Below are 25,697 nucleotides of genomic sequence, written 5' to 3' on the forward strand. Positions count from 1 at the left end.
ATTCGATATCTTTAAAACTGAGAGACTAGTTTTCTTAGAAACAGACAGACGGACAGACAGACGGACAGACAGACGGACAGACAGACGGACAGACGGACAGACGGACAGACGGACAGACGGACAGACGGACATGGCTATATCAACTCAGGAGGTGATCCTGATCAAGAATATATATACTTTATAGGGTCGGAGATGTCTCCTTCACTGCGTTGCACACTTTTGACCAAAATTATAATACCCTCTCCAAGGGTATAATAAGTGTGAGTTCCTGCATACTTTGATATTGAACAGAGATATTGATCTTGTAAAACCCTGTCATAAATATGTTAGAAAGTTTTCTTAGAATAATAAATTTGTGAATAATTTATCCTTCTTGAAATTACCAAAAATAAATCAATAATACAAATATTGTTTTTTCTCCCTTAAATACGTTTTAGCTGGTTATGTATTTAATGGTAGTTAGTAATTGTAAAGATTTATAGTTCAATTTTATTAAATGAAACGGCTTGCTTTATCTAGCAAATTATAATAAAATATAACAAGTTTTTCTTTTATTCTTCTTTTGTTTTGCCTTCGAAACAGGCAAGAAAGTGTGTCAACTAGTTTCATTGATTTCCTTTAAGCACATTAATTTTCAATAGATTGTACTTATAACTTTATTTTTTCCTCTGGCCTCTAATTCGATTTTTATTGCACCTGGATTTTCTTGTTTGGCGCTGCCAATAGACAATTTATTTCTCATGTACACACTATTTTCCTCAATCGCCGTGCGAGTGTGTGTGCTGATTATTTCGCGCTTATTATTTGCTGCCTTTGAGCTTGTGAGCTTTTTTCTTTATTTTTTGCTTAATTTTCAATAAATGTTGCGGCTTTGTTGCCGCTTGTCTCTCCGTCGCAGTCGATTACTCATTTGACTGCATGCACATAAATTTTATGCACTTTTCCATTTTTTGTGCTATTTCTATATTTTGATTGCTTTATTTTTTTATTAATTGCTTTTTACAGCATTTTGTTAGTGCCAGGCGGCGGAGGAGGTAAGTAAGTAGTATCTCGGTGGCTCTGAGTGTGCGTGTTGTATCGTGTGAGCTGATTGTGTCATTAGAGTGGATCGCAGTCGACGGATACCGAGACTCCGACAGAGACAAAGCGGCCCAAATGCCACAAAATGCGGTCGAAGAGATACTTGAGACCATGCAGCGAATTGATTTGCCATTAGAATTGGGTCAACAATCGGTAAACGTTCGAATTTAATTGGGAATTTTAATGGTTAAATTACAAACACCATATGGGATATGGTAAATTGATATGCCAAGGCGTGTTTATTGTGTTTTTTTTAATTGAGGGTGTAAGCCTAAAGGGGACTTCGATTAATGCATATTTGAACAACTTATGTAAGCCATATATACTATTAAATGTAAGTAGCAAGGACTATATGAGACGCGCTAATCTACTATAAAATCTTCGAGGTTTATTATACGATTATTAGCTGTATAGTCTGCTGTACGTTTCCCGCCGAATCAGTGTTTATTTTCACTGCGTTTGACACACTTCTCGAGCTTCGAGAAATCTTAAAGCTGATCCCTTTATTTTTCAAACTCATAATTTAGGCATTTTTACGAGAAACGACAACAATCGCCCAAAGTCCCATGGCAGAAAGAATTAGGCAAAATAAACTTGGAAATAGAACTCGCATTGATCAGCAGATCGCTTCGCTGCTCTGGCTCTGGTTATAGTTAGCTGATTCGCCACTAAACTATGTGCCACAAGGCAACAAGCAACATAAAAACCCAAGACCGCGAACCAAACCAAGCTGCGAACCAACGAGGACATGCGAAATTTTTATTTATTGCTGACAATTGCACAAAAGTTTTTTCCCTTCTGTGATCGGTTTTTTATGGTCATTAAAATTGGGACAAAAATATTTTGACCGCGCTTGAAGTCAAAGTTTTTGTGTTTTGTTCTTGTTATTCTTGTTTTGTTATTTGCCGATTCTAGAGCACGACTTCGACGGGGAGACGGCCTGGGGCAAGTTCTCGAGTTCTGTGCCGCGGATTTGCCCTTGATTGGCCAGGTTGCAACATTCTGCGGCCGCCGGCCGATCGAGCTGATTAGGCGGGTCCAAAGCGGCGACTAATTAATGATCCGTCGCCCGGGCTTTGCATGCTAATTAAATGCGCGCAAGAAATCAATTTGGCGATGTGAGGGCGGCACGTGAGTCACGAGGGGAGTGGAATCGCAGCTCGGATATATTTATGGATGAAACCACAGACAAGAGCATGAGCTTCTTGCTGCTAAGCGTATCACGCAAACTAATCTCTGGGGTATCTTCAATTTAATTTTTTATTTTTATTTTATTTCTTAATTTTGCGTTCACAATAATGTATCTCTGCAGAAAGACTTCTTTATGTGTGAGGCTATCTTGAATATTTAATAAATTTATATATTTCTTATACAAAATTAAAATGCTCTTAATTCATGAGGTTATTTATATCTGGAGCTTAATTTAAATATTTAATTGAGTAAGTAGTCTATAGAATTATATAACTCGAATTAGATATCCCTGCATTGAGCAAAATCGAAGGCCTAACTGCGTAAGCTAATAAACTTTTTATTGATTGGGAATAGTTATTACTATTTTTGTTAGTTTTTGAAAAGTTAAAAGTAATCTTCAAAAATATAAACCCTATCGAAATATCATGTTTTAGTAATGACTAATTCATTGATAAGGTGACTTTGTAAGTATGATTAAGCGGGATTAAATATAAGGGCACTGAGTGAGTAACTAATTAATATAAATATGTTTTTAAAAAAATCTTTAATATTCGCTTGTCTTTGAAAACTATTAATTTTTTTTTTTGACACTGATGTTTTGCCATTATTTGGACCGCTAAGGCGGCAGTTGCTCAGTTTGAAAGGGGTAATGCATGAATTCAGCGATTCTGTTCGACTCACCGACTCGGTTTTGATGTTGAGCGCCAGGACATGGGACGAGCTGTTGGAGGAGGCCGACGGCGGCGAAGCGGGCGCCGCTCCGCTGCACGGAGACTTGGCGGCAATGGCGGCGGTGGCGATGGCGTTCAGGGGCGAGCGGCTGCTCGGGAGCGGACTGGCCTCCCGGAGCGGACTGCTGCCCGCTCCCGCCCCGATCCCGATGGCCATTCCGAGGCTCTGGGAGTAGGGCGAAACCGGCGATTTGTTGGCATTGGTGGAGCAGTTGGAGGGCACCACGGCGGCGGTGGTGCAGCTGGTCAGGGTGCTGGTGGCCGAGCTGGAGGATGACGAGGATGAGGAGCAGGACGACGATGAGGACGAGGAGCTGCTGCTGTTGTTGGTGCTGCCCCCTTTGTTGCATATCAATGCCTGCATTTTGGTATTGTTGTTATTGTTGTTGCTACTACTGTTGTTGTTGTTATTGTTGTTGTTGTTGGTGGTGTTGGCATTATTGTTATTAACACTGGCCCCGGCACCGGGCATCAGGCTACCATCGCAGAACTCCCGCTTCACAATATTGCTGCCGTTGTTGCTGCTGGTGTTGCCGGTGTTGCCGCCGATGTTGCTGCTGCTGTTGCTGCTGCTGCTGCCGCCGGGTGTCGCCCCAATGGCCGCCTCACATGGCAGCACCGTGCCGAGCATCTTGTCTAGCGTTGTGTACTGTGACTGTGACGTCGTGGATTCAGCGGCACCGGCAGAGTCCTCGCAGCCCTCGGCCATGTCACGTGTCACTGACCCGCTCGCATCCTGGGCCACTCCTGCAATGGACAGTACAAAAGCGGCTTGAGTACGTCATGATGCATTAAATATTAAGCCCATAATGGGAGGCACTTGAGGAATAATATAAATATATAAAAGATGAAAATGCAAAGGTTTTAACTTTAACAACATTCGCATTCTTTTCTTAAGCTTTTATAAGTCATCTTTTAATTCGAAAAGATAAAAATAGATAATGTTTGCGAAGGTGTAAATACATATTAATAATACGTTTTATAACAATAATTATTTTTTTTGAAATCTTACTATTGTACTTTTTGAAATTTTTTTAATTTTCCTAAGCATATGAAGAAAAATTGATACAATTTGTACAGGTATGCTGAATGTTTTATTTTGATGCACCCTATTTTTAATGCAGTAAACTTGAATTCCCTGATTTTTATTAAAACATGTACAAAATCGTTTATGTGCAACATAACACAACAAAAACTTTGTAGATAATTTCAAAATTTCACAACCCCATTAAGAATAAGAGAGAGATACACAGAATGCAAAGCTTGCAATTATCAGATATCAGCACAACATTATTCCTTTTTACCGCCCAAATATCAAATGTCGTCTGGCTGCAAACCCCTCACCTGGAACACCTTCTACTACTCCTGGCCGCTGGGGGCATAATAATTTAGAATTTACATTTATCGAAAATATTTTGTGCACTTAAAACCCATACCCAGGCGCATTAATTTCATTAATTATCCCTGTTGCCCGTCGGTTGACCACGGCAACAAGGCACAAACAACAATAAGAGGGCTGGGGATCGCAGGGGGGATCCAAAGGGGCGGAAGGAAGAACCCACACACGCCACATAATTTCGCAAATGCAAAACGTAGCCGGCGTTCGAGTCGGTGTCCGATTCTGAGGCCATGTCCTTGCCAAGCCACGACGTTCTGCACCGGACAACGAACGACTTTTACCGCCGGAATTGTGAGGAGAACACTGCACAGAAAGAAAAACTCCATGCTGAGGTCAAATGAAATACATAAATTTAATCATATTTAAGCTATTATAATTATAATTGTAAGTAAGCAACATTTAATATGATTTTAAAATTTTGATAACCATTTCTTACCCAAATCAACGGGCATTAAAATTCAACTGGAATTAAGTATATATTTGATATATTTTAATTCAAAAGTGCGCTGCTTTTTTCATTGTGTAATCCGGCATGATGGACACAAAGGCCGAAGCATACGGGTGGTTCCTGCACAGGAGCGATGCAAGTCCGGTGGATTGGGATTGGAGGAGTTGGGTGGGCTGCACAGTCGTAATCGAAAATTTTACACCTACTCTGCATTATAATTTATACCCGAAGAGGGACAACTGACCAAAAAGTGTGCGGGGGGAGAATGTGGCGAACGTGTCTGGCAAGAAAGTTTTTCCTGCATACAAGAAGAAGGAAAGTATGTACGATAGGAAATATTAAGAATGGGATGAAGGGAGTGAGAGGGGAAAATGACCGAAAATGTTGTCTGAGTGCAGGGGGAAGCTCGGAAAGTTATCTGTGAAGATAAGGATAATAAGAAGGAGAGTTTTCGAGAGGTTTAGGCATGCACTTTGAGACAAGGCACACAGGCAAAGCACTCTCGTAATCGTCACTCATCTGAAATAGATTCCACTAAATGTCATTTCTTATGGGCTCAGTCTGCCGTAGCAAACTCCGGGAATAAGCCTCGCCCAAAGGCGTCTAAATTTAGGCAACAATTTGACTAAAGAGCTTACCTAACTCCAGCCCACAAGGGAAACATCAATGCCTATGCCTTGACATTTGGCCCCAAAAAACAGGAGCCAACATTTCGGGCTCGAGGAGTGGAAGAAAAGGTCCTTCGTTGCATTGTCTGCAGCTCTACACAAAACGGGCGTTGATTTTAATGCATAATGCATACAGCTCCCCCCTTCCACTCCTCTGCAGCCCAAAACCCCCGCCCCCGCAGGACCTGCCATGTGTGTGGGTCTGCAGTTGTAATAATGCAAGCAACTGCACTCGGAACTCGGAGCTCGGAACTCGAGTCGCAGTCGGACTCGAACTTCTGCAGCTCGGATTCAGACCCTTAGTTTGCTGTTCCTAATACACTGGCCAAAACTTTCAACCTTTATTGTTTTAAATTTATGCTTTGAATTTTCATAAATTTGTATGATTGATTAAATCTAATATCGAACATTTAAGAAATATATATATATTTTAATATTCTAATTTGAATGTTGATGTTAATTAGAAATATTACGTCCTTCTGTAGAAAAAATGTTAATGCATAAATACATGAATTTTAAGGTACGCTTAATTTTTGTGCTCCTTATTTCATTTTACACAAGCTTTCTAAAATATGTAAAAATTATTTTCAGAGAGAATGTATTTAAAAAGTACGAATTTGTGTACGAATTTAAAATTGATATTAAATAAAAAGTGTAATTAAATTGTTTTTCCAAGTGCTTATTGTTTGTGTCGACGTTGGACAGACGGCAGCAGTCAACGAACGCACTTTTCCGGCCACACAGCCATCCTCGTAATGAGCCAAAAGGACAGGGGGAGGGGGGTGGGAAACCAGCAAGGGGAACAGGATCAGGATCTGGAACGGGGGGACCGGAATGCCAGGACTGTGCCTTGAAAGTTGGAGTGTGCAGGACATGCAATGCCAATGCCTGAGTCTGAGCTCGAGTCCGAGCCTGAGCAAAGCTTCGTGTTGTAGATTTTGGCCAGGAAAAGGCTGGCTTTTTTGGGTGGTGAGAGGGCGTAATAATTAATTTCGTACGTTGCATGCAAATGTCTGGCCATCACCAACCCTTCTCCGGCATCTGGCATATGCATAAGAAGCAAAAACAATGCATAATATCAAGAGCAGCAGCAAAAACAGAGTGCACATCGGCAACATACATAATAATTTCAAGTATGCGTCAACAGCAAATGCCAAAAGCCTGTGGAGTTGAAATCTAAGGGAGCGCTGCTAGTTTCTAGTTGCAAGTTGGTGCAACATGTTGTGAAAGCAAATTGTAGCGACAAAATGTGCAGCCAAATTAAGTACAATTTGCGCATATTAAAGTCTGGCCAAATTACACGGAGGCAGCAGCAGCAGCAACAGCAACAGCGGCAGCAGCACATGCAACAACGGCAACATTTTGTCGCTTCCTGCGATCGCCGCTTGCCTCGAAATCTAATCAATAACCAGCAAACTAGTAGAATTTCATGTAGCACACTAAATAGCACGATTAATTATCGCCATGCTGGCAACTATAATTCAAATCAAGCTCGCTTCATTTTCAATGCACGCCAGCGACATGCCATCCGCAACGCTCCTATCGACTTGCAAACGCATTACAAACCGGTCTAATTATACTCATTTTCTTGCTGCCTGCCACATGTTGCTGCTGCCAGGCTATAAATTGCAATTTCCATGCAACTTTCTATCGCCGGTTAAGAAGCGAACTGAACGAAAAAATTTATCATTCAAAGTTGCCTCTCCGCTGGATCACATCGCTCCGGATCGCATATATAGTCGTTTGGCGAGCGTTTTGTCTTCGACAGCAATTCGTAGGCAATATTCAAATTAATAAAATCATCAATAATTTCGCCCCGGCTTGGCAAACATGTAGAACATGTTGCTGCTGCACTGCAGCAACTTGCTGTAATTAATAGTCAAACTAAATTGTAGCACACTTGCCATCATTTAGAGTTAGGAGCCAAATGTGGCACAAAGCAATTTTTGATTAGAAACCGGGCACTGGAGTCCGGGCCAGCGGACATCGATCCCCCTTGGAGTGCCCCTCCACCTCCCCCATCCCCTCTGCCCGCGGACAACTTCATTTTTATGGCCAACTCTGGGGCTATTAAATTTTTCTTTTGATTTGTAATTAGCGCAAAATGCATATTAAATAGCAAACGACAAACTCGAGTGCCTCGGCCTTTGAGGAAGTGAATGGAGGTTGGAAGGAGGACTTTCGGGCCGGTACCTCTGGCTCTTTTCGGCTGCTTTAGCCAACTTTTACCCTGGCAAAAATAATCAATAATGCGCCGGCATTAAGTCATTGAGTTGAACTTATTTATGCAACATTTATTTACGCACACACACAGGCGAGCATAAAAAGTTTTGCAAGTTGCCGTTGTTGTTCTTGCCGGGCTGCATTGTTTTGGGGTTGTTGCTGCTTTTCCAATCGGGGGTGTAAGCCAGAACGTGCAATTTTCTTAAAAATTACACACGATTACACATGAAATACACCGTCTGATATATTGGGGTAAGGCCAAGGGTTAGGGTGGAAGGGGGAAGGGGACTTTAAGTTGCCGGCGTCGTAAAGTTTCCAAGGAGGGATTACAGCTGGGTGTGCCCTTAATGAACGAAATTATCTAGGAATGACTAAGACTTATATTTACAATTATACATTATTATTTGCTTATATTAAGCTTACTTTGAATAATGAACAAAAGATAATATCTTTGAAGGCTAACTTAATTAGTTATCATTTAATTTCAAGAGATTATGTATTGATATCTTGTCAAATACAAAGATTTAAGGCGAAAGGGCTTTTGGTGAACAAAAAGCCTCTATTTCCCATCGCCCACTGAAGGACCAAGAACAATGGGCACTTGCAATCCGGTCAGTGGACTACGGCCAACTGGCTTTCATAAGCCGTTTCATTCATTCGCCATACATTTTCCACTCAAATCATTAAAAAAAAAATAATAATAATAATGAAATTTGCGTGATTCAAGCGGAGCACGCACTAGGCGATGCCAATAACAGCAACAACCATCGCCGGAGGCGTTCTCAATACAACAGCAATAACAACAGCACGGCAGCAACATTGGCAGCAACAATAAACATGTGCAGGCAAACGCCCCCGGAGAGAGGAGCAAAAAAGCGGTAAAGGAAGTCAAAGTCAGATCCAGTCCGAAGCTGAAAAATCAACCCTCTCATAGCACGAGTCCTGGGTCCTTCCTGCACACTCACACTCGCCCAGACATTGTCCTTAATGCGCCGCGTAATGAGTTATTCGCATTTTTTCCTGTTTTGTTTGGCACAACCGACTTCCCCTGTTCGCCCACATTTGGCGATTTTAATTCATTTAGAGAAGGAAATAATAATGAGAAATAATGGGGAACCACTGGCTCACTAAATGCAGAACTTTTAATGCCCTGGAAAACCCCTTTGCAATGGTGAGTGTTGAAGTGAGCCTTTGTGCTTCAAGATTATTTTCGAAACATGAACTTAAAAACAATGGGAACAATTATTTATTTCAGTACTTTATACTCTCCTAGTTTAAAATATATATATTAAGAACTGAGGCTATTTCACACAAACCAAATGTGGAAATCCTTGAGATGGTAAAACAAAAAATGTTTTTTTCGAACAATAACTTAATAAATGCTAAATTAATAACGTTTATTTGTAAGACAAATAAATTGTTTTAAAAAATTGTTTTTTTAAAAGTTAACAGTTTAAAATTTGTTTAAATATTTATTTTAATTAGCTTTAACAAATGATAGATTTTGTTCCTAAACTTGCACCTGTAATTTTATTGGCCCACATACTTGGTGGCGAATTCGGAATACCCTTATCTCAGTGCCCCTCGAGTGGGTCGAGAGTTGCATGTCCCGTTCCGTGCTGCAGTCGTATAATCTAGGGGTTACGAGGCAGTTGGGAAACGGGCACCAGGAGTGCACCCCGAACCGCACACGACATCTAGACATGAGAGCACAAAACATAATTTCGCTAAATTAGCGAAAAACAAAAGAAGTGCCAGGAGGAAGGCGGCTCAGTTCAGTTCAGTTCATTTCGGTTCCGTTCGCATTCGGCTTGAAAACTCCCCAATTGAGCACGCACCAAAATCATTTGCAGACTCGACTCAAGGGGTGAAGCGCCCATAATCAACGTCTAAATATTTGGTAAAACGTAGAAAAAGCGGGAAAAAAATTGGATTGAAACCTGCATTTTGGTGCCGGGCAACGGACAACTAATTATCAAATTTTTGCAACCCCCGAACGGAAGGCAAACCCTTTTCGGCGAACTGCATGCGTCCGGGGTAAGTGATTGTGTACGTGCTCATTATGGAAATTTCTTGCTTTCCCATTTTTTTGCAGCTCCGTGGCAATGCAAAAATTAATGCAAAGACCACAGTAGGGCGGTGTGGGTCGTTAATGACACGAAGCCGGAATTTAGGGGGGACAGGGACCTTAGCGAGCGAATCGCTTGACAAAGGTTTATTGGGGCTTTGGCACATGCGATACGCGATTATAATTAGAATTTGGCCGCGGGGTATTGCACTGCACATGGTCAAAAGGACCTCGTGCGGCATGACATGACCATTCGACGAGGGTGGTTCTCAACTTATCTGGGGTTGCAAAGTGTTTCATTTTGGCCGAGAGGCAAAGTGTTATGGTAATCGAATTTTGAATCGATTAACAGGGTAAGAGTCGTTCCACAGCGGGAGTAAGTCGCTTAAATTGCCTGGCTTATTCAAAAGAATTTAATGAAAGATCTCACAGAGTGTGTGCCTATATTTTAAATTAAAAAAAAAATGCAATGTCTATGCTCAACGATTGCCTGACTTAATCGATCATTACCGATAAAATATAGATAGCCTAAGAATTTAAAATTCATAAATATTTTTTACACTCTAAACTTAAATTACGAATTTATTTGAAATGGCTATTAAAATATCAGCGATTTGCCGATTATTCCAGACCGTAATCAATAGCTCTTTAAAATTAATTACTGACTGGCTTATTTTTCACAAATTTAAATACATTACTATTTTATTGCTCAACTTCCCAGCCTAAGATTTAAGCTGAATCAGCCAACTTCAGTTGATTTTAAGTGTGCTATAAAATTCCAGCGATTGCCCGATTACCGATTACACTTAGAAATGCATCAAAAAATAACCGGGCCATTACCATTTGCATACCCGTAAAATGGCTCTCTATAATGAGCTGCAAAATATGAAAATGCAACTAAATGGCCGCACTCGGTCGTCTAAGTTGCATTCAAATTGAGTCTTTAAAGCGCTTAATCAACTCCCGATAAAGTAGGGCGCGGGCAGGTGGGGGGTGGGGCGAATCAAATCAAATGTTGCACTTTGCATGTGCCCTTCGGCGAGTGTAATTAGACGGAAGGAGACGGCATCATTGTGTGACTGTACCTGCCAGTCCGACTGCACGGTAATTTATTATTTATTTATTATAATTATTTATTTGCTTGACGCGGCCGCTTATTAAAAGCTACTTAAAGCCCCGCCAGCGAACAATGGGCCGGGCCATTAGGAGCCACCAGGGGCACCGAGTCCCCCTCCACAACCTGGTCATAATTATTGCAGGTTGCAGTTTGCCCACTTGGTATGCCGTCCACGTAGCTGCACGCACCGCTCGCTAGATGGCGCTCGTGTATGGTATGGCATGTCATTTGTTTATGACAGCTAACCTCTCATAATCAAGAGAGGTTATAAATTTGCCAGAATATAAGCTGATTATAAGCTGATAGCGGTGTGTGCGGGTGGGCGGTGGTGTTTTTTAATTAACTTGAGTTAAGGGGAAAGTCATTTGAGGAGCCAATGACTGGCTAATGGCCGAGTTCAACTTAGACAAGGACTGTACTTATTAGCTGTATTCCACATGCAAAACTAACGCATATAGAAATTTCAGACATGGCCGTTTGGAAGTGAAATTTTTGATTTCAATTGAAATAAATTTCCATTAATATTTGTTAATTGTTAGTTAAGTGAAAGAGGGAGCGGGAGTGAGAAGAAAGCAACAATCGTTATATTTGCTAATTGAGATTTGACCTGATGATATGGCGAAATGAGCACAACAATAATAACTAACGATGAGCGAAATTGACGTCAACGAAAAATTGTTGCTAGAAAGAAATGCTGTGAAAGTATGTTAATTAATGGAAGACAACTGAGATGCAAAAAGAGTAGGAAATTTATACGCAACTGTGTTTGACTTTTTGTGGGGCATTCCAATTTTCCACTGGAAAAACTGCGTATTAAAGCGAAAAAATTTGAAGGTTTCTTTAATACAATTTTCAGTTTAATATTAACTGATCAGTGTATATTTTATTTTTAAGTTTAAGCCGAATTACTTTTGAAACCTCAATAGAATTGTTCTTATAAAAAGTGATTTTTTGGTAAATAATAAAATAGTTTATTTAGAGGTTCAGGCTATTTGTTATGTTTTTAAAGCTGCATTAATACCTATTTAATGTTAATAAGATTATATTCTCCAAAATGTATTCTTCGCATGTTAAGTTAACTGTTTTTTTTCTAATAATACAGATATGTCTCAGCAATATTCGACTTGAATAAACCTTTCCATAAAGGCGGAAAAAAACCCGTTGACAAATTTATATGTGTTAATGCTAACATTTTTATGGGTCTTGCTAAACAACCTTCGATTGGGCGGCGATAATCCAGCTAAACGGCAACCCATCAGGTGATTGTCTCGGCATTCGCAGACACCTTTCCATTATGCAAAGGCCCGTAACTAGATGCCCGCAAATCTGCGTAGATATTTAACCGCTCCACGGGCCTTGCGGCATTCGGCAGAAACCCACTCCGAAACAACGCCCAACAGACAAAAACAGAACAAAAACAAAAAATACGGGCACGATCAGGATCCCGTCCCGTCGTCACACTTGCCTATAATTTGTGCCCAGAGTGGCAACAAAAATCAAATGGCACGCATGAAATTAAAGTTTAAGCGCGCAAAAATTTATATGTACGACGCCGTGAGCCAATTAATGTAAATTACGCGACGGCGACGACGGCAACACGACACCGACAACGGCAACAGCAATGGAAATTGCAACTGCAACAGCGATATGGCAACGCTGTCGGGCTTTAAATGAGGCCCCCAAGGGGCGCACCACGCAACTTTTTGAAAGTGCGCACAATAACGCCTGCAAGAAATTAGCGGCTGAAAACACACATTGTAAAATATTATTAAACGCGTCAATTTGTTGCCGTCAGTCGCCGACTCAATCTCGGAGGCTCATTAAGTGCGTGACGGCCCCAACTGATGCATAAATGCATGAGACCAGCTTAGTCGGGCTGGGCCAACTGTACCACTTTTTCTATCGGGATCTATGAAACCAAGGAGGATAGTAAAGCAGCTCAACGTCCAGTCTGTTCTATACAAATAGGAATTGTCTATCTATGTAAGTATTTTATAATCAACCTCAAAACAGTATTGAAGAAACATTTTGCTTACAATTTTCAATTAAAAAAATAAGATTTTCAATAAAAAAAAATTTTATCAAAATTCTATTCTGCTATACAAAAATAACAACATGATCACTGTGATTAATATGTTTTAAAAATTATTGAAACAAATTAATATTTAAAATATAATAGTTATTTTTTTATAAAACGGAAAAAATCTTACACTTAATTAAATTTTTTAAGCTAAATTAATTACACAAATTTTGAAATTCTTTTTTTTATTTTCCGACCATGACAATATAAGCGTGTTTTATAGTCAAATGTGTGCCAACTGTACCCGCTTTTGATAATTACATTAGAAAAGCTTGATTATCTAACATCAAGCTCTGCCCGCCGACCAGCTTATTAAAAGGTTAAATATCTTTGCATTGAACTCGTTATCGCAATTGCCGACGACGATAGCGTAATATCGCAAAAGACCAATCAACGAAAGTATATTTATTTAAATGAGTCTAAATTACGGCTCATTGAAAACGAATTGTTGAGAGGCATTCTATGATTGGAAATCAATATGAAAACACTAGCGGAACGAATACGTAAATTAATAAAATCAGAAATCAGTGAAAAACGGCCAGTAAATGTTCAATTTATGTGACAATAATTGAGGCGGGTAAGGGGTTCTGTGACGACAATGAGCCAGGGAAGAAGAGAAAATAAAAAGAAATAACCAATCAGGGCCATATTAATCAATCTTTAATGAAAGTAATTTAAATGTGTTAATTTTTGTACATCGTTCTGCTATTGTTTTGCTGGTGGTGGTGATTTCTTGGAAATTGGAGGAACCCACTGCAAAGTATTGCCTCTAGCTCTCCTTCAGTATCTTCAATTAAATGAGGCGTCATAAATGACGCAATCAAGACTTACTTTGCTCTTCAATTACGGCCCCGGCTTGGCCATAATGCCAATTAATCAACTACGACAACACAATACATATTTATTAATAATCAGTAAAAATAATTTAGCCAATTAACAGCAACAACATTCCATGCAGTGTGGACTAAGAAATCACAGAGAACTCAATAGCAACAACATGAAAAACTCCGCTCTGATCTCGGAATATTTCCATTACTGTCGCAACTGGCGGCTTTTGTGGAAAGACATTTTTGAGTTTGACAGATTTAATTATTGTAAATAAAATACGAGCCCAGCCAAGCAGGCCAAAGGGGTAATTAAGTGAAGTGGCATGAGGGCTGTGGAGAAACATTAAAACTGCACACTTTGTTTATTTGGTTCCCCAAATTTATAGACTCTTTGATTAATCCCTGCCAAGAGAAAACCACTCTTACAATTTTCGATTTCAGCTTGCCAACATGAAAATATGGAAAGCAGTAGAGGTCAATAAATTGCAATAGGTAAATACATACATGTCTTGGAAGGGACACTGGAATTTATTGAATAGGAAATATAATTTTCTTCGATATTAATATAACATTTAGTAAATGTGCCTTTTTTGCGGCTTAAGTAACTTCATTTAGTAAGACAACGGGAAGGAACTTTTTATTATATAACGTTATTTATTAAAACAGGAGTCTAAACTAAAATGTACTCTTATATGATTAATAGAAAAATGAAACAAGAGTATTTTCTTCACCAACTAAATTTTCATATTTTACAATTCAGTCTCTTATCTATCGGGCCAATCCAGAAAATTCCTATCTGACATATGTCCCCGAAGCAAAACCGTCCGTCTCGTCATTCTATCCGTCTCTGTTGCTCTGTTTTTGCCAGTCAATGGAAAATTGATCAGAAATTATTGCCAATTGAGCGCCAAAATCGCTCACAAATGCAAAGTGTGCGAGTGTGCCCGCCTATATACACTGAAATTTGCGCTCATTTAGGCTCATAAATTGCAGCCAAGACATGGATATACGAGTAGACCCCAATAGAGGGAGACGGCAGCGAAGGAGCGAGGGAGAGGCAAGTATCGCATTTGGCATTCCTTTGCCAATAGAAATCAGTTTTGTTTGACGCTTTTTACATGCCAAAGTTGCCATAGTCGCTGCGGTATTGTTGGATTTCTGCTGTTACCGTTTATTAATTATACCAGCTCCAGTTCGCTGCTGCTTTATGGACTGGGTCGTGCATTTGGAATTATGCTAAATTACATATGCAAGTGTTGATGCCGGTAATGAAAAGTCGGTCGAAACGCTTCGGATTGGCTGCAATGCAATCGCAGGGCAATTACACATACGCAGTGCTGGCCAGGTCCATAATTGCCAGCAATAAAGCCGAGACTCATTTAGATAACTTATTCCTGTTCGGAGCCCAGTAATCTCGCTGTATTTTGCCAGAAGTTTCAGAAAGGAAGGCACGTACTGAGGGGGGAGTGTTTTCCCAGCCAGATTGCCACCAAGATTTGCAGGGCCAGACAACTAAAACAAACACTGGCGCACACACACACCTGCGGAGAGAGAGAAAATCAAGTCAGCGGAATAACAGAGGCCCAGCAGACAAAGGCCAACGCCACTCGCCACTCATACAGATATCTATGTTTATATATGTATATCTGCCGAGTGATGCGCGCAAAAAGTGGCAACAACCGCCGTGACATTGCCGCCAACTTATGAAGTTGTAAGAGCCTCTGCTTAGCGTCTTGGCCATGGCAGAGAAAACAAACTTGGCCCAAAACAGGCGGCGCAACAGGCGGCAGCTGCGACAACCGCAAACACGGCCGAAACGACCGGCGCCTCCACTTTGGCTAAGAGCAGCAGGCGCTCAGCAGTCGGAACACATCGACACATGGCCAGCAGCAGAGCGTGCGCGTCGGAAAAAAGCTCGATGAGGAAAGCCCCACAGAAGCCCCCGCCCACAAGCGATTGTGGTGTTGGAAGTTGGGCGCTGGGTGGTGGGTGATGGGTGATGGGTGATGGGTGATGGGCGATAAGTGGTGGAGGTGGTGGTGGTGGGAAAAATCGGGCAGATGAAGTCAAACAGATTTGAGCAAGTGATTGCACTTGGGAGTGGAGTAGAGTGATGCGGCGATAAAGTGTCATGAATGAGAAGTGCAGGTTTTGTACTAAAATTAAACAATTTGTTTGGGGAAGCATTATAAACTAATGCAAAATTATATAGTTACATTTTTGAATAACGGCATAAAATCTTTTGCCTTCTTCGACTCAAAAAACAAATCGGTAAAAGATAAGGTTTTTATCAGTACTCACACAAAGAATTCATAATCAAAGTCTAATATTTAGGGAGATGAATCAGTGTCACTTTTATCTAAATAATTTAAAGTTTCAGGGTAAATAAATATAAAATATTTAATCAAACCAAATTTTAATACCGCATAAGACTGAAGTAAAATTGGTTCATAAGGCATAGAAATGTTAATGATGGAAAAAAGAAACTTTATGAGATAAGGTCAGTACTAGACATACTGACACCAATGACTAATATCGGAGGTGATGAAACATTGTTACATGTGTCTAGATAGCTTTAAGTACGATAAGCTTAGTAAAAAAAAAAGCCCATGCAAGTGGTTTAGTTTATATACATTAGAAATCTATATAAATATAATTAATAGTTCATATATATCAGGAAATATATTTTCTAGCTTAATATTTATAAATGCTTGTAAACTGAACTTAATCTGAGTAAATTGAAAGCATAATTTTCTAACTGTCAAATATTTATTTTTATAAACACTTTTATCCTTCCAAAAATGAAACCCCCAACCTCGAGAACAAGTTTTTGCTACAGCGTTACAAGTCAACTCAGCAACTTGATCTCCTGAGAGCCCATGAAATGCACTTAACAAACACTCAAGATACTCCTATAGAAGCACACATATTTTTCTGTAAGCAACCACCCAAAATTACGCTCCTTCTTCTTCACTCGCCCGGAAATTTAAAAGGAAAAACCTCAATTAGAAACACCCACTAAAAGAAAAATTTCAGACACTTGGCAGACACACAGTCAAAAGGAAGTTGCGAGGAGAAAAAACAACTCTACAAAAAAAGGAAATGTATTTTTTCGGCTACCTTTTTTAACTTTGGCAAATCTTTTAGGAAAATAAAACAGGAGCAAGTCGAAGAAATCAGCACTCCCCATGCCGATGTTTTAACATATAATTTTGGCACACGACCCAGCAGAAAAAAAGAAATAAACTGTGGCACACTTGTTCCACGGAGGGGGAAAATGGGGATTGACTGGATGGATGGAGGGTTCAACAGGTTGCTTCTGTCGTCATCCTCAGAAAACTTCCTTTTTCTATGTGCGACTGTGTGTGTGTGTGTGTGTGTTTTGGCCCTTTTTGTGAATGAGCTCATAAAACGTTTTTCTTTTCACAGCGCCCGGGTGTTGATGTCGTCGTTGTCGGTTGTCGTTGTCGCTTGTAGACTGTAGGTTGTAGGTTGTAGGTTGAGGTTGTCCCACGTCCGTCCCTTTTTCAGGACTGGAGATTGGCGACTGGCGACTGGCGTGCGCCCCAAGTTGCTCTTTAGTTTTCAATTTTTTGTTTTTCAGCTCAGTAGCTGCTTTGGCTTTTGTGCTGCCTTCGGCTCAAACCGACTACTGGGGAGCTGCCTTTGATAGTCTCGGTTTGGGCCAGTCCGCTGCTCGTTTTGATTAAGTGCGAAACAATTAAGGCGGCGTCTGCTGCTGCTGATGCTGTTTACGTAGTTAATCGAGTCGGGGTCACCAAAGGGGGCGTGGGAGGGCGAAGGAGCAGGGGAAGGCGTGACCCCAAAACAGCTGCTTTGGCTAACCGAGCAAACTGCTTGTGGTTGTGTGGTTGAAACTCGACGGATTAATATGGGCTTCGATAAAGGTACAGATATGGGAGATGCTGGAATCCTAAAACGCTTAAACAAGTTTGGTTTCTTTAAAAATAAATGTGAACTTAAGGCTAGTTCCTAGCTTAACGTTTAAATGAATAACTCGAACTCAAAAAGCACATTTATTAATATTAAGCATAACTATTGATAAATTTTATTTAACATAATGTTTTAATAATGTATACATTGTAGACCTTATAAATGAATTGATCATCAACGATTATATGCTAAGCCTTTTTTGATTCAAAATCTAAAATTAATTCGGAAAAGTGGTTTGTATCATAGAAGATGAAGAAAAGATAAGTTATCTGAACAATGTTTGTAAAACTTATACAAAATGGAGAGAAGACTTCATAAAAGACCAAAACCTAAGAAGAAATTGAAACATTTTAAATGCTTTAATTTTAAAAAGAGTTAAATTGAAATTAAAATTTTGGCTTTTGGGTACCTTTATTGATATACATACAAAAATAATTGTTTACTTGCTTAGCTAAAAGTTTAAAATTTAATAATCAGTACATTTAAAATCAACAGCCTCCGAATAAATTATTAATAATGCTTAAAAGGAAATTAGTTAATAACTAGTAACTTAATGTTTTGCTCATTTCCCACTCAATCATCTCATTAGTAACTAAACCAACTGTCAGATGCAAGAAAACCTTTTTTCCAGCTAGTGAAACGCTCTGGGCCTTTTCACACTTCTGCTGCCAACACCTACACCAGAACATGATTCCTTGCCATCTACTCTCCGCAAACTGCTTAGCCACTTTAGCCATAAAAATATAACACCTGCTTATCTCGAATGCCACCCGGACACAAAAACCCCCCTAAAAACCCCTCAAAGAACCCCCCGAGGACGAAAGCCACAAGCCCAAAGGCAACCGAAAAACATTTCTCAAAACGAGGCTAAACGGGGAGGGGAACTGGGATGGGGATGGGGATGGAAATGGAAATGGTGCGGGCACTGACCTAACCTCCCGCAAAATGCTTGAGCCAACAAATACCGTAGAAACACTTATACGGAATTCCTCAACGCCTGGTAAACCAGGGCTGGGGCGTAAAATCCACCCCGGGAAAAAACAGCCCGGGCGTTATGCCCAAACCAAAACCTAAAATACAAAAAGGAAAAAAAACAGAGTGGATAAAGCCAAACAAAACGAGAACCAGAGCAAAGTTTCGAAAGTCGCAGCCAAGTGCCGACGGCAAATGGAGACGTACCCCAAACCATGGGAAATCTTGGGAAACATTTAACGGATTTTCTCTGGGAGGCGTTAGTCGTTTTACATGCATTATCCTGGCCGAAAACCAAACGAAAAACGGTGAAAAAAAAGTGTTGACATTAAAATAATAATTTTAATTGCCTCAAATAACACAAAGGTCCGTGGTGACCCTTGGACGAGGATGCAGGATAACTGAGTGTGTGTGAGCGGGGTCTATTTAAACACAAAGGGTAATTAACATTTTTCTTTTCGTATGGGTCCTGGCCGAAGGATAAGCAGCTTGTTTAGCCAGGCCAAAGTCAAATGAGCAAAAAAAATAGAAAAAGGACCCGGCACACACATTACGTGGGTTCGTGTGGGAGTTCCTTTTTTGCGGTTTTCGCATTTGGTTTAACTTAGCTGGTAAGTACCCCCGGGTTCTTGGGTGGGTTCTGGATGCGAGATCCAGCAGGATTCAGTCGACCGCCTTTCAACACCTTCAACAAAGCGTGAATTAAGTGCTCGAGATTTTCTACACTTAATACAACAAATTTACAGCAGCTCCGTGCAACATGTGGCATGCCCCTTCCTTCGTCACTCCCTATCACCGCACTCCTCACTCAGTCGAGTTAATTGCGCAATTAGCTGGTTTCGGTGGACCATCTGTGCAACTGTGTCGCGTCTCATTAAGTACGATCTGACTGCTCAAAGACGAGAGACGAGTGGTGGGACGGGCAAGGAGAAATTTTTAATTGCATTTAATTAACAATTATTTAACGAAAAACACTAAAACGAGAAATAAAATTAGCTGAAATTAAGACCGAAATTCCTCGACTGCGTGTGATCGGCAAATGAAAAGAGGATTGCTGTTTTTTGGATGATGATCATAGTTAGAAATCCGGTTTAAAAATTGTTTTCAATCGGATTTCTTTGCGTATTTTACGGTTTTCCATGATACTTTTGTAAACTGGGCCTATTCATTATTTCGCTTAGGTTTTCTGAAGTAATGAAAGTAAGGCTACTTAATATATACCAAGAACTTATTTCCAGAAAATAAATATATTTATGTATTCAAAATGTAAGTACCTAAAACTGTGAGTAGATTGTGATAACGCCTTCTAAAATCCACAATCATGATCAAACAAATCTATTCTGAGAGTTCTTGAAAACCGAAATAAAATGTTAATGCAATCGATGCATAATAAGCTAGAGGAACCTCTACATTTAAATAAATTGAGTGTCCCAATCCTTCAAAACGATTATGCTTCAAATACAATTTGTCTATCGGCATAATTTCCGAAGCACGACAGACTAACATTATTCTTATCGTTTATCCGGGGTCTTTGACAATCCATCCATCAAGCATGATTGGATCCACAGAACAACCCCGAATTGTGTTCCTCGGCACTCCATTTCCATCTCCCGATACACGCAATGCCAGCGCGGTAAAGTAGTGTTTTTAATAGCTAATTGAGCAAAATACTTTATGGAATGAAATTAATTATAGTTTCATGTTCTTGGACTACAAAAATTCGGCTTATTTCACTTAGTTTCTCATTGTTCACGCAAAAGCATAAATTGTTTAATTGCTAATTAAGAATAGGAAACGGGCAACAAACGATAAATGTAATGAATTAGAAGGCGAATCGAAGGCAGTTGACATTATTTCAGTTCTAGCGTGTGACAATTCGCATTAATTACAAGAAATGCTCCAAAAAATAAGCCATTAAAGAGGGGGGCCAGCTATATAGGCGAGTGGACGGAGGGGGGGCGGAGGGGCTCTGAAATGGCGAAATGAAAGTGCGGAGATCCCCCGACTTTCCGCATTTGGCGTGTTTTAGGCTGCTGCCGCTGTTTGCTGCTTGGACACTTGTGACATTTTCTTAATTGAAATGATGCGCGTTCGTTGATAAAATTTCGTAGCCTCCGTATATGCGAGTGTACGTACTTATACATACATTGCCGCACTTGGACACTCTCTTGCACGTTTTGCTGATGATTATTATTACTCTTCATTATTGTTCATTATTAAATGAGCGGCTAGTGTGCGTGTTTTCGCTTTTTGTGTAGGTTTTGTGGCATGTGCGGCATGCAATATCTTATTTTGGTGGCTCGGCGAAAAGTGAGCCGATCCTCGCCAGATCATCTCCAAATGGAAACGCTCAGCATATACTTAAGCGAAATAATTGGAAATAATTTTAGTGTCCAACAATTGAGGATGCGACGTATATCTTACGTATAAAACATTCTTTGGTATCCATAAAATGATAAATTAATAGTTAGAAAATTGCTTATCCAAAAAGTTTAAAATATAAAATTTATATATATATATATAAAACTTTCAGTAGGTAAGTATTAATAACTGATCTAAGTTTCAAAATATTACATATACATGTACATGTATAGGAATATATTAATAGGAATATAGTAATATAGTAATAAAAAGGAATTACTACATTAACATTTTTGTGGCTTACAATTTCATAAATTAGTACATGAATTGATTTTACTGTTGCAAACTAAATTGCTTATTTGAAAGGAAGTGGTCAACTGATTTTTAAATTTCACAAATACCTATTTCCCTTTGATTTGCCTTCTGGTTGGATGGGCGATGCATTTTCAATTGCTTTTGGCATTCGGGGAAACACACTTCCTGCATTTACACCACCCTGCCCGTTTTAGGGCAATAAAATAGCATTTTATGTTTGCACAAGTTTGCAAATTGGCCACACATCAAAAACAGAAGAGAAATCCTTTCAAGATGCCTGACCCCGCCTACCGAGCTCGCCTCATTGCCCGAACTTCAATGCCTTCACGGGACATAATTATTACTTTAATTATGCTTAATTAAAACGGCCGCCCACAGGGGGGCGTGGCCGAGGCAGCTGTCCAAAATACGCGGCACATAATTAAGCGTTTTGCTTTGCAGATTTTCTTTTTCATTTTTACGATTTGCCTACGTAAAGTGACAACGTGACGCGATCGGTGGGTATATATCATTTTTTTTGGCGGGGTTGTGGGGGAAATTGCAATTCTCCGCTGGCTTTTGGTTGTTTTGAATGAGTGTGTGCGGTGTGTGTTGGTTGCCTCCTTGTTGATTTGTCTGCAGTCGGTTTGTTGTTTTTCCGCTTCTTGTGCCGCTGCATTTTTATGCGTTCGTCATCCGTTTGTCATAAAAAAGAAACAGCAACTACAGCAACAACATTTAATTTATAATTTAATATCTAATCATTTTTCCGTCGTCGTTGATTTTCTTTTTCACAGCTATTTGTGCATTAAAAGCTGTCGCAATGCATTTGGCAGCAGACACGCGTATTTAATGGATTTCTCTGATTTGCAGAAGATGCCACTCAAAATAGTAAAAATCCTGTAGTCAATTTAATGAGGTAAATTAATTTCACAATCAAAGGAAACCAAAATTGTAAAATGGAAGTTTTAATTGAAAGAGCAAGTAATATCTATTTTTATGATAATAAATTTACCAGTAGACTACAATCTTAAACCGGAATAAAATAAAATGGTTTGAAGTCAGTCTCTAAACGCCGTCGGCATTTTAAGAAATTGTAAAATTAGCTTTTATTAATCAAAATTTATAAAATCAATGCTTTAATAATGAAAATGTATAACTGGATTGTCTCAAAATATTATAGAATTTAAAGAAGTTCTTAGGAAAACTAACAGTTACTATAAACTTAGTTTTGCATAGATCAATACTAAAAGACATTTCAAGGAAATGTAATGTAATGTTTGTTGATTTGATATTTTAATTAAGAAAATATGTTTGGAATGAAAATTTGTAATCAATAGTTATGCACACATATACACTTATTAGAACATACAGATATGTATATTTTAGAAGTAATTTTATGATATTTTTGATTTCAATCTTGTATAATATAGGAGATTTAATTTCGAACTCAAACCTTTGTAAGAGCTTGGAAAATCTTATTGTAAATGCAACTCATTAAGCTGCGATATGCACCCGCTGAATGTCATTCCAGAGTTTGGCCATTACATTTGTGTGGGCCTTAGAGCCCAGTTAATTCTCGCTAAATAATTGCCGGCGATAACGAGGCGTGTAGAACGAGTTGGGAGCAGGGAAATAGCTAACTCTGCTTGGCAACGACAATGAAACGAGCAACAAAGAGACTAAATTCTGTATTAATTTGCAATTAATGCAGCTAATTATATTTAATTAAATGAGCGAGCCACGCTAACAATGCACTGCATAGATACGTTGCTGGGATTTGGATGCAGATGAGGGGTGGTGGGATCGGCGGAATCGGTGGAATCGCTAGTATCGCTGGGATCGGGAATCGGGGCAGGGGCTTCCAAGTAGAGCTTGGGCACTGGGAAAAATGTACCGCGCAGGTTGGTCCGGCTTTGAAATGAAACTGATTATTACAATTGTTGTTACGCCAGCTGGCGCTGTTGTTAGTGCGAATTGTGCGCTGCTGCTGCTGTTTATTGTATCTCATAGATACGTTTATTTTCGAAAAAATGACACTGAGCCACGGCGAGTCAATTGTAATACGTTTTAGTCATTTTTCGTGGGGTGGCAGCAGTCGCAAGGCTTAGCACATTAAACTATTTATGTGTAGAGTTTCATTCTGATTTCGTTTTAGCGATCGTTTGATGAGCCTCATTGTTGCAAATTGCCACTGTCCACTGCCGCCGTGCCGTATTATTAGTTTGTTTATGGCTATTTATTATATTTGGTTTTATTATTAGAACGTCGCCACTATTTTTGAGTTGCTCGCAAAATTTGCTCATGCACATGCCCATGCTCATGCCGACGATAATGCTGATGTTGATAAAATTAACGTTAATTAAAGTTATTAACCGCCTGCAGCGAAATCGCATCAATTTATTGGTTTTTGCTTATTACCATGTCAGGGTTGAGATTTACATAAAAATTGCATTTGGCTGTTTCGAACAGTATTCAAGTGACTGAAGTGCGTGAGAGGCTTGATGGGTTTGATTTTTCTTACATGTTGGCGAGCACTTCACTTAAATGGTTTTTGTTTTTAACAAAACTCATTATAATATAGAATTTGGGGTTAAGTAGCTAGCCAAAAAATTAAGTTGGTTAAGTATTATATTTGACACTTAAATAACCGGGTCTACACCATGAGTTTTGAAAGTATTAAATCTAGGTCCGCTTTATTTGAATCCAAGAAAATGAAGCCTCCAAAAAAAGGATAAATATAATTGAAATAAAAATAAACTTCTTATCATCCATCATATACATATTATGTAACAAAAATGATCCAAATTAAACATATTATTATGCGTTTAATTAAGTTAACTATTCTACATGAATCAAAACCTCTGAACGTTCTATATAAAAAAGATCACTTCAATTAACCTTTCTTGAAATCCTTCTTTAATGCTCCAAAGTTCACTCTTATTTCACATAGATTATATGAAATAACTTTAAAAAAGTAAACAGTGCTCTTAATTATTCGGTAATTTTATAAAAATTCAAAAATGACTATTATTTGGAAGACAAAACACTTGGTGCCCAAAGAACAATAGACTTAAAGTAAAGATATGGCAATAGATAGTTAATGGCTCTTAGTAATGGAAATTCAACATTTTTGACGTCAAATTCTTTAAATTGTAATCCAATTGGGAAATAAGTATGCTACGAATTTGTTTTACATTTAAATACATAGTTATCTTTTCAATATCGAGAACGAAACTCCAACAAATACCTAAGGTTATTTACCGTTATTTTTTGTGTTTTTCAAGCAGCTGCCAATATCGACGAAACTCTGTTTTTCTTCTGTTGAGATGATTTTCTTGAATCCTGTTTGGTTTTTACGTGTACTTTTCTTTGAAATTCTTATCACAAACTAGCACTGTATTCAAAGTATTTATGAGTATCTATGAGTAACAATGAGTATCTAATAGATAGTTATCACTCACGCACGATCGCAACGCGCCAAAAATCCCGAGCTGGGCTTTTCTTTTTCGAAAATCGCCGGACACCAATGAAACTACCAAATGGTTCAAAAGTTGCAGTGATAATGAGATATCTTGGGCACACGCCGAAGTTTGTTGGCCTGCTTTGTGTGGTTGCACTTTGTTTGTTTGTTTGTTGCACGAGTAGAATTAGAATCGAATCGCTTGAGATATGGCCGTTCGATTCCGGTTCAGATCAGCCGTCGTACGTTCAGGCGCAGCGTCGCTCGTCGACTGAATGAACGTGTGGCGCACGAGCGGCGCTTTGGACCCCCAGCAATCATCAGCATAAGTAGCAGGGGAGCAACAACAACGCGACGGCGGCAAACACGAGCAAACAAAACGAAGGCGCAAAAACCGAAGCCGCAGCACCAGCTCACTGGGTGGAAGCGAGAGGGCAATAGAGGAGAGCCTGCGCTCTCTCTCTCTCTTACTCACTCACTCACTCACTTACTCTCCCCCGCCGACGTTGCAGCGAGGTCGACGTTGGCAGAGCGCCGACTGCGCAGGAGCAGCAACAGTATATGCAATTTGCTTGGCGCTGTTAAAATAAAAATAATGACGTCATTAAGCGCACAAATGAGCGACGCTGCTGCCTGCAGTCGACGCCGACTGCGACGCCGGCGGCGGCTGTGGCAGAGCTTATAACTGTTGTTCTGAGGAGGAGAGTTGCACACACACTTGACGAAAGGCGAGCACTTAACGACAGCGAGAGAGTGAGCAAGAGCGAGTAATCGAGAGAGAGGGGAAGCGAGTGTGGGTGAGACGCGGTGTGAGCGCTTTT

At 39.7% G+C, this 25,697-nt stretch overlaps 1 protein-coding gene across 2 annotated transcripts in view; it reads right to left on the bottom strand.

Moving 5' to 3' along the window:
• LOC108038014 (alpha-protein kinase 1) overlaps positions 1-25,133 on the bottom strand; it is a 75,753-nt gene extending 50,620 nt beyond the window's left edge. For both annotated transcript variants that reach the window (XM_017114709.2, XM_044461787.1), the window contains exons 1-2: positions 24,678-25,133; positions 2,953-3,749 (exon numbers count right to left, since the gene is read on the bottom strand). In XM_017114709.2, the coding sequence (XP_016970198.2) occupies positions 2,953-3,711 (759 nt within the window). In that variant the 5' untranslated portion in view covers positions 3,712-3,749; positions 24,678-25,133. The remainder of the gene's footprint in view (positions 1-2,952; positions 3,750-24,677) is intronic.
• Between the last annotated feature and the right edge of the window lie 564 nt (positions 25,134-25,697).

This window comes from Drosophila rhopaloa, unplaced genomic scaffold (genome assembly GCF_018152115.1).
Source record: "Drosophila rhopaloa isolate 14029-0021.01 unplaced genomic scaffold, ASM1815211v1 contig_69, whole genome shotgun sequence".
In the NCBI taxonomy this organism is placed as follows: Eukaryota; Metazoa; Arthropoda; class Insecta; order Diptera; family Drosophilidae; genus Drosophila; species Drosophila rhopaloa.